We start from the raw sequence: 9,566 nt of genomic DNA, 5'->3' as shown, positions 1-9,566 counted from the left end.
GCTGAACACCCGAGCGGGATCCCTTCCTTAACTGGGACACTGCTCTTTTGGCCGGCAGAAGGGAAGTCATGTCTGAGTATTTCCACTTGTGGAAAGGCCCACTTTGGGCCTTCGTACAGAGCCTTCTGACTTCAGCCGGATCCCGTGAGCAAGGTACGCAGTACTGTTCACTCACAGCAACCTTTACGTAACCATCCCAGTCTAGCCCAGCAACTGTGCATCTTGTAGTCCAAAACGTTTGGGAGACAGCTTTACAAGCACTGGCCTTAGTCACAAGTTGTCTTGTTCTTGCTGTGTAGCCTTTATTGCCTGCATGTTCTGATTCAAAGAAGGACCATAAAATGTGTTTATGTAAGTCACTGTTGCAGCACGCTGGCAAGAACAAGTGAGCACAGTGTAAGAGCCTTCCTGTACCACTTCTTTTGGAAATCTGGGGCAGACTTGGCTTTCTCCTTTTGATAAACTTGGATCAGTCTGACACTACTAGGACAAAAGTATTTCCAAAGTAGTGTTTCTCCATGTCCAAGAAAAAAATGCATTCATTTCATTAATATTGTAGCTGAAGACTGAAATATCTACAGCTGGTGTAATCCCCTGAGAAGTGGAAAGTTGGCCTAGTAACTCCTGCTGACAGCAGGTTGGGCAGGGACTGCCCGTTCTGTAACTTAGTAGCCCAGTAAAATGAAACTTGGCTGTTTAATTTTTGGTTGGTTATCAGTTTTGTTGTTTGGTTTGGTGGTTTGGGTTTTTTTTCCTTTTTTCTTCTGGATTAATGTGTTACTGGCTCATGGGATGGTCTGGAGTGCCGGAGTCTGCCGAGGGCAGGTCACGCCCCTGGGAGGTGTTAGGGTGAGGGTGAGTAAGTTCCTGTGACTGGACAAAGCGAGGTCTCGCTCCTGAATTCAGCTGGTGAGCTTGCTTGCAACTGCATCCGGACATACTGTTTTCCTCTGACTATCTAAGAAATATTTTGGGATCGCTTGCCATGTTCTGCGCACATTGTCAATCGCCTCTTTCTGTGACTAGGATCCGATACTGTTTTCTGGCTCTCTGCGTATGAACCTCGATCCTTTCGACCAGCACTCTGATGAAGACATTTGGAGGTCTTTGGAATTGGCTCACCTGAAAAACTTTGTGTCCTCCCTTCCCGATAAACTTAATCATGAGTGTGCTGAAGGTGGAGAGAACCTCAGGTATGTCACGGAACCTGGAAACTGCCCTGAGAGCTAAATGAGAGCTGACAGAGGTGTGTGTTTGGCCTCTGACTGCGACTAGACTTGCCACTGCCAGGAGGGACCCACTTGGGACAGTATGTAGCTAGACCCTAGCGACAGTGATGGAGTGTGGGGCTGCCCCCCCAGCCTGAGAACTTGGGGAGGGAGTCGGTGAATCCGTTAATGCATGACCAGGCAACCAACCAACCAGGTCTTATTCAATATGTTTTAAACTCTCAAGTTTGGGAATTAGAAGTAATTTAAGAAAGAGCCAGAGTGCTGTGAGGGTTGAGAGCTTGGGCACTCCTGGGAAGGATTTTAGTGGCAGCAGCCTGCTATTTACAGTGGATGCTCCGAACTTACCATGGCTCTTGCCCAACAGATGCAGTTTTTCTGAGGGAGTTGTTAGTTTGCTTTTTGCACCGTAACAGGGATATATGCTCAGTCTGTGGAAACCATTTAAAGTCCAGTCCTCCACGCTGCATCGATTCCATGAATTGGCCTGAAACCATTGGTCATGTAGTCTCTTACTGCATTGCCAAGACTTCATCACGGGGGGATGTAGTTTCAGATGCCGTCAGGTACTCTGCAGTGAAGTAGTAAGACCAACCGTACCTGTTTTGCTGGGTGCTTGGCACCTATACTTTAGAGGAGTTCTTCCAAGGAATTGCTGGGCTTCAGAATGTGAAGTTGTTCTGACTTACCCCCCTCCCATCCCATCTGCGCAGTGTGGGACAGCGCCAGCTGGTGTGCCTGGCACGTGCTCTGCTCAGGAAGTCCAAAATCCTGGTTCTGGATGAAGCCACAGCTGCTGTTGATCTGGAGACAGATAAGCTTATACAGTCAACAATAAAGTCTCAGTTTGAAGAATGTACTGTGTTAACTATAGCGCATCGGCTGAACACAATCATGGACTACACAAGGTAAGCAGTACCACTTGTACGGTGAAGAATGGCACGCGTGACCGCGTTGTGCTCTACGTCAAGCTGCTTTGCGCTCGCTGCGTGTTTTTAGCCGCTTCTCCGCGGGGCTGCTGGAATCCCTCTTCTGACGGGTGGTGTGTTCTGGCTTGTGGTGGCGGTGCGTGGCCTGGGGAGCTCCTCTGAAGCCTGTTGCGCTGCTGTCGGGCCATTCCTGCCCAGGCACACCGGGAGGGGGGAGGGAGGCCAGGACAGGAGTCTATTCTGGGTCTTGCCCTAATTTAGGCACAGCTGGAGGAGGCATCAGAGCTTCAGGGAGCTCATACCCTAAACTAGGCGCAGGCAGTGTAAGGAATCAAAGGGGCAGGCCCTGCTTGTCTGCAGTTAATTGGATGTGTCTCTTCTGTCCCTTCTGGTTACAGTGACAGCCTCCCTCCTCCTCGGCTGCCTGGCTGAGGTGCCGTCAAGGGCAGAGGTTTTGTCTCATAATGCCACTTCTAAGATTTTGTCCTGGTTATCACGGAATGGCAGAGCAAGTGATAAGATTCTCGTGTGCGTCTGCAGACCCCTCTGCACTGTCGATGCGGGAGACGGGAGCGCTGCCGGCGCCAGGCCCGGCGCTAGCGGAGCTGCTGCCGGGTGAAGGCCCCGGTCCAGTCAGGGTGGTGGGTGCCAGTGTAGCAGCACCTGCTCAGGGCTGGGTGAGCGTCCGCAGCACCCGGCCATGAGCGGAGGGAACCAAAGGCAACGCTTGAACCGTGCGCTGACTCCGGGAACTCCAGTTACGGTTCGGGCTGTGCGTTACTTGGCGTAAGCTTGCCTGCGTTTGTGGTCTGTCAGCAGAAGCCGCGTAGCAGCGTTGCGGTGCAGAGTTACCAGAAGGTTATCCCGGATCTTGCAAGGTCTTGGGGGGTCACTCACCTGGACAGGAAGCGCTGCTGCCTACTTTCCGTCTGGCTCGGAGCAGTCACAGGTCTCGTGGCTGCCTGCAGACGGCTGGGAAAACGCGCGCTGCGTACAAAACAGGCCAGACGGACCGTCGCAGCGAGGTCAGGAGGGAGAGAGCTGAGAGCCTCTGCTCATTCCCGCAGTCGGGGCTGGCTTTGCGCACGTGTAACAGCTGTCCTACATCTGTCTGCACATACGTGTCTGTGTCTATTGGCTTTCTGGATCTTCCTGTGACTGGTGGTTGTTTTTTTTCCCTTGTTTTACAGAGTTTTAGTCCTGGACAGAGGAGAAGTGGTGGAGTGTGGTAGCCCAGACCATCTACTTCAGGAAAAAGGCATTTTCTATAGCATGGCCAAAGATTCAGGCTTGGTGTAGCATTCAGCCTTGGTTAGCTCCTGTGGGGGGGAGGGAGGTGACACATTCTCACTGAAACTTCTCCCGAGCTGGCGTGAACCGTACGGCTCAGTTTCAGACCCAGTGAAGTCAGCCAGAGCATGGTGATGGAAGTAACACAGAAATGCAATTTGTCTTTTTTTTTTTTATTCTCCTTAGTACTGCTTTTAGCCAGCTTTAGGAGGAGCACATACGCTGTGCAAAACACTTCAGAGACTTGTAATTTTTGCCTGACATCTGTCATTATATGCTCAAATGCAAGGTGGAGTGATTCACCGGAGAAGTTCAGAAAAGCTTTTTCTTTTCATCTGCTCTTATGTTCTCAAGCCCCTTTGTTTTTGTTGAAAACACTTTTGCAAAGGCTAGTTATTTGCTTGTTTGCTGATTCTCCATTTGATGAGCCATCTATTGTGGGATGCACTTGGAACATTTTGTGGCATACAGTACTATAGTCCAAAGATTTTTCTTCTTGTGAAATGACTTGTGTGCCAGACTCTCGTTATGGCACTTACTGTACCTGGTTGATGCTTTCATGCATCCTCCTCAAGGTTTCACGTGTTTACAGTGTACAGCAGCACGTTCACCACGTAGGTAGTGCTGGCGTGAAGGAGCACGGTCAACCTCGGAGCAGCAGTTAAGCGTGTCTGGAACGACAGTCACTCCAAAGCCAAACTCGCACAGCGGTTGGTGTGTCGCGGCGTGCGGTACCCGACCTGACGCCCGGCGCACTCGGGAATCCCGGCTGCGCCCGTGGGGACTAGGCGGAGGAGTGAGGATGTGCCGGAGTGGAGGTGGTGGCGGGCTCAGCGTGATGTTGATTGTACCACCCCTGGCTTTGGCAGTTCTGCGCTTTAATAGAAGCTCTGCCACAGCCAGGACCGTTGGCCTTATACTGAAGAAACATGCCCTTCGTGCTGCTGCTGTTGGCTCTTAAATTCTGTGGGAACTGTTCTGTTACAGTAGTTTAACAAGAAGTTTTACTGGTTTTGAAGTTGTGTGTCCGCGGGGTCTAACAGTCCAGTGAGCAATGAAGTCTGGTTTTGGAGATCTGTGGTGAATGCTCAGTTTTCTGTCAGAAGAAGAAAACGGCTTTTCTCATGTTCTGATTAGTCTTGTTTTAAAGGAAAATGCTGGAAGAAGGCAAACTGAGTCAGACGAACCCAAATACCCAGCACTCGGAGAACGTGGACTTCTGAGAATGTTAGTGCTGACCTTGATACTAGACAGTTGTCTTCTCTAGAGTAAAACTATTTATTTTTTTTGTAAATTATGACTCACTGAAATTGAATAGACGGAAATTTTCTTTGTTATTTTTTGTAATGACAATGCAAATATTTGCAAAGAACTTGCAGTAAAAAAAAAAGTTTGAAAGTTAACATGATGTGTCGATTCTTTCTTTGGATTTGACGAAGAGTGCAGTTTTTTGCCTTGAAAACAGAAATCACTGGTGGTGCTTAGAGCAGGCAGGCTGCTCGGCCTCACGTCTGGGGGTGCTGGGGCGGGTAAGAAACCTTCAGTGCAAATACCTGCGCCGTGGTAGGGCTGGATCACATCTCGGGTTTCTCTTGTTGCTTTGGTGCTGTGGTTTGTCGAGCCGACGGGTTGGTAGAACAGGGTCTGGCGGTGCCGCAGCCCTCCGCGTACCTGTGGTGCCCACGGCCATGTTTCCTGGTGGTACCTTCCTCCGTGGAAGTGGAACAGGCGAGGGAGGATTTGGGAGCCTGGGGGAGGAGTGAGTGGTCGGTTTGGGTTTTTCAAATCACCTGGCGCGTGGGCTGCTTTGTGTTGGACAGAAAGGTGGAAAGATTGGAGCAAATGCTTAGTGGGGAGCAGAGAAATGAGCTGCTCGGGGAAGGTGCGTGGCTGCTGTGTTACCTGGCTGCATTAAAATGGAGACACATCTCTCTGCAGAGGAGACCAAGAGGAGAGGAGGAATACCACCACCATGAGACCTTTCCTGCTTGGGGACAGTCATCCTCCAAGAACACCTTGTGTTTCTTCTGGATTCTTCTTCAAGAACCCCTTCCCCTTCTACCCCCTCCTGCGAGAGCCCCGTGAAGGAGAGGGGCCGCTGGCACTGGACAAGCAGACAGAGCTCCTGGTGCTCTCTCCTTGCCTGTGCACACTAGGCATCGCCAACACCTTCCTTGAGGCAGGGCTGCGGAGAACGTCCGGTGAAGAAACTCAGCCGGGTTTTCAGGTACCGCTGAGCAGCTGCGTGGGCTCAGTGCAGCTCGTTACCGAGACGGGGACTCTGCAGGGACTCCGCAGGTTTGGGATTGGGTTCTTACTTTGGAAACTGATTTCAGATTTGAGGAAATGCTGCTTTCCTTTGCATGTGATTAACGAGATTTACCAGCCTTAAGGTAGTCACATAAGCCCTTTGAGAACGGCGGTACTGTGCTTCTGAGTGTGGTTTGTTGGAAATACCCGACTTGCAGTGATGCTTCTGTGGTGTGAAACGTTTGCAGTGGCGTTCTCTGTGTGGAAATGACTTAACCTGCATTTGCAGTCTCAAACTGGGGGCACTGGGAAGCGTCTCCCAGTGGATGTTCTCTCTTGCACTCATGGGCCGTTTGTGATCCCCTGGGGAACTGCGTGTCCAAAACGCTGTATTTTGCAGGATAACCTTCTACGTAGTGCAGCAAGGGGTGAGAAGACAGCTCTGCGTGTGATTCAGTCTCGTTCTTTTGCAGTGGTGGGGTTATTAATATGCCTAATTGTCATCTTCTGGTTTTATGTATTTGTACACTTGCTAGCACAAACTGTTCTGCCCCAGCCCCGCCGTAGCTACTCTTTTCTGTTTGCCCTAAATACCTGCCTGTGCTTTGTGCTGTTGCTGCATCGATTCGTGACCCTGATTCCAAATGTCTGTCCTCATAAAACCGATGAATATGTTGGCCAGATGTAACTTGAAAAGCTTGCGTTACGCGTGCTGAGGATCTGTCTGAACTCGCCTTGACCGCGCGCGGCGGTAGCGGAACAAATGCAGCTTTCCGCCCGCAGGGCCTACGCGCAAGAGCAGTGTGGCAGGGGTACCTTGAGGTAGGAGCAGGAGAGCTGCCAGATGCTGTTCCAGCTGGGAAAGAGAGGGCTGTGCAGTGATCCCTGCACGCGGGGGTGCTGGGGCTGGTGGCAGCGTACGGCAAGGGCAAGGAATCTGGCCTTACACCCAGTAGATTTTTCCTTTCTCCTTCTGTTTCCGGGTGTGCAGGTGGTGTTTGGGCCCAATGCTTATTTAGCACTCAGGACACTTTCAGCACCTTTTGCGTACGTGAAGTCTGGGCTGAGGGGATGTGACCTCCGAGGCAAGAGTGCAGTGCCACCCGGCAGGGGCCAGTGATGGGAGACGAGCCTTCCCCCGCTGCTGCGGGGGCGCGCCAGTAAATTGAGGGGTGTGATGCTGAGTTCCAACAGCTGAGCTCAGAGTCACGGAGCCAGCACCTGTTTTCTTTGCCTTGATGTCCCACATTTTCCTTTGCACAGGGGCAGGAGGTGGGGGCCGTACTGGAGCGCGTACTGCAGCCAGCGGCGCTGTCCCCGGGAAGGACGTGAGCGGACACCTTCGTCCGGCGGCCGTGGAGCTGCGTGTCCCTGGTGTACTGCTGCGGCGTGGCCTGAGCCCACCCCGTTGGCGCCCGCCAGGTCCCCTCCTGCTGACGCGGTGACCGTCTGCCGGCGGGGGATCTTCATATCAGGTGGCCTGGCGTGTCTGAGGGCGGGTAGGTGCTCGCTCCAGCAGAGCAGGGGGAGCCTAGCTCCACTGTTCTCCTCTGGTTTGGCTTTTTCTCTTCTTTTTGATAGAGATGGCACAAGTGTCTAGATCAGAACTAGAAATGGGAATGTATCCAGCTGCGTTGCTGGCTGTTTATGTGTGTTTTGTGAAAAATTTGCCACACGCCTGTCGGGCCTGACAGTACGAGGTCAGACTTGGGCACCCTTGCCCTTACCTAGAGAAAGGCAGTGCCTCTCTCCAGCTCATCCCGTGCTCTTTGCCCTATAGACCGTTTCTTCTAGACGAGGAAAGGACCCTTGCCTTTCAAAGCAAAGCTCTTCTCTTCCTCTCTGTTCCAATTGGGTCTTTAGAATGTTAAGGATCTGTGAAACTAGTTCAGCTCCTGCTGTGCTGGATCTTCCACCTCACAGCAGTAAGGCGTGGGCCGCTGCGGCCCGTGTGAAGCTGGTGTTGTTTTTAATCATAATAAACACCAACATTTTTATTATAAACATGTTAATATTTATAAAAGAATAAAAGGAGACCATTGCGTGTACTGTGTTGGATCTCGGAGCAGCTGGTGCGTCCTGGCTGACGCTATTGGCTGCGTGTGGAAGATACGTCACACCTGGAAGAGCTGCTTCTGCTGAACGCATAGCTGGGAATTTTTGGGAGACCTGCACGTAACACCCCAGTTCTCCGTGCGTGAGCAAGCTACTGGTGTAAAACCGCTCCCAGTGGCGAGACGTCTCGGCGGACATCCCTTAGTGGCTCCGCCACAGCGGAGCACCGGCAGCTGTGCTGGGCGCCAGCGAGGCCCTGAACGTTTTGGCATTCCCGTACGTGTTGCGGCCATCCAGGAACGGGGCGCGTGGCGTGCAAACTGCATGTTCGCCGTCAATTCAGCGTAAATCAGCGCGTGGCACCTTCGTGCTTGTTTTCTAGCTTTAGCGATTTTGGTGTGACCTTAAACTTGAATCTCGGTTCTAGGTTGCTCTTCTTTCCTAAAAGCTGCCTGTCTAAGAGGGTGGTTGGGAAACGGGTTCTCCCGCAGAAACGCAGGGACATCACGTCTACTTGCTGTGGTCTAGGTAAAAATTTGGGTTTTCTTCTCTAGAATCCTTAGTGGACCTGGAGTGAAGCACTTGCTTTGCTCCAAAGAGAAAAGTAGAGCTGGCAAGCCACTGCGATGTCAGCAAGCCCTCTTTACTTCAGTGGCTTTTATCTGGGCTCTGAGCGAGCAGCTGCTCACGCGCTGCACGACAGCTGTTAGAAATCAGTGCTGCAGAACTGTTGGCAGGGCGAGTCCCAGCACTCCTCTCGGTCTGCTCTAGACAGTCCGATGCTGGAGGTGCTGGACACACTTTCCTTTCTTAATATTTAAAATGGCTTGAGAGCAACTTATGAAATGGGCTGTTGGCCCAGTTCTGAGCCCGCTGTGGTTCCCTCCTGCGCTAACTGCACAATCCCATCAGATAGGCTGATTGTGGAAGCACCTTTGCAGAGACCCGGCAGACCTGTCCTTTGAAACACCGCTTGCTGTTCCTTAAACCAGATTTTCAGGAGAGGATGGTACCTCCCGGCATTCACTCCGTGACATCTTCAGCTGCCCCCAACCCCCAGATAACTTCCTTGTGATGTTTGTGAGACCTGGGCTCCGGTTTGTCACTTACAGCACCGCTCGGATGTGAAGTGGGGGACTCGGCATCTCAGAAACACGGGGATCTTGTCACATGTGATTTTGGGAATCCCTTTTCTCCTGCCCTTTCAGCACAGCCTGACGCGTGAAAGCTGACACTATTTTTGCTTGCCCTTACTTTGTGCAAGCCAGCAGCAAAACTGTGCCCTTCCGAAGATTACCAGCATGAAAGTATGTTTTGATTATTTTCTCCTTCTCTCTTCATGACCAACTTAGGAACGGAAAGCGAGCATTTAACAGATGTTTATTTCAGAGATCACGGCATCTGAAAGATGCCTGCTTCAGAATTACCCAGCAACGTGGGCACTTCTTTCTCTTTGTCCTCAGTAAAAAAGAAAACACACCTAACTTAGGTCTCGCTAGTTCTACGAGCAACAGTTTTTAGATCTGTTGCTAAACCTGTAGAGTGATCGTAACTTGTATCTGTAGTTTGAAATTGTTCTTGTCTCTGCTCTCAGCAGAGGGGGGAAAAAACTGCCTCTTTCTAGGTATTTGAGCACCAGTGTGGCAGCAGGTGCTGGTCTGCAATACCTTAGGCATTGTCCAGCAGAACCTGTAACTGCTCTTAACATGGGTGAAGAGGCTACTGAGCAGCTGTCGGAGAAGAAACCGCCAGGTCTTGCTGATCTGGGGTGACTCTTGCCAGTTTGAACTCCCCCATCCCCTCCCCCACGACT

At 51.5% G+C, this 9,566-nt stretch overlaps 1 protein-coding gene across 1 annotated transcript in view; it reads left to right on the top strand.

The window, feature by feature from the left end:
* ABCC1 (ATP-binding cassette, sub-family C (CFTR/MRP), member 1) overlaps nucleotides 1-3,633 on the top strand; it is a gene marked incomplete at its 5' end in the record, with an annotated part of 39,046 nt that extends 35,413 nt beyond the window's left edge. The window contains 3 exons of the mRNA XM_010146656.1: nucleotides 1,027-1,193; nucleotides 1,943-2,137; nucleotides 3,349-3,633. Of these exons, the coding sequence (XP_010144958.1) occupies nucleotides 1,027-1,193; nucleotides 1,943-2,137; nucleotides 3,349-3,457 (471 nt within the window). The remainder of the gene's footprint in view (nucleotides 1-1,026; nucleotides 1,194-1,942; nucleotides 2,138-3,348) is intronic.
* Nucleotides 3,634-9,566: the final 5,933 nt, after the last annotated feature.

This window comes from Eurypyga helias, unplaced genomic scaffold (assembly GCF_000690775.1).
Source record: "Eurypyga helias isolate BGI_N326 unplaced genomic scaffold, ASM69077v1 scaffold6442, whole genome shotgun sequence".
Taxonomy (NCBI): domain Eukaryota; kingdom Metazoa; phylum Chordata; class Aves; order Eurypygiformes; family Eurypygidae; genus Eurypyga; species Eurypyga helias.
This window is presented reverse-complemented; position numbering and strand designations above follow the sequence as displayed.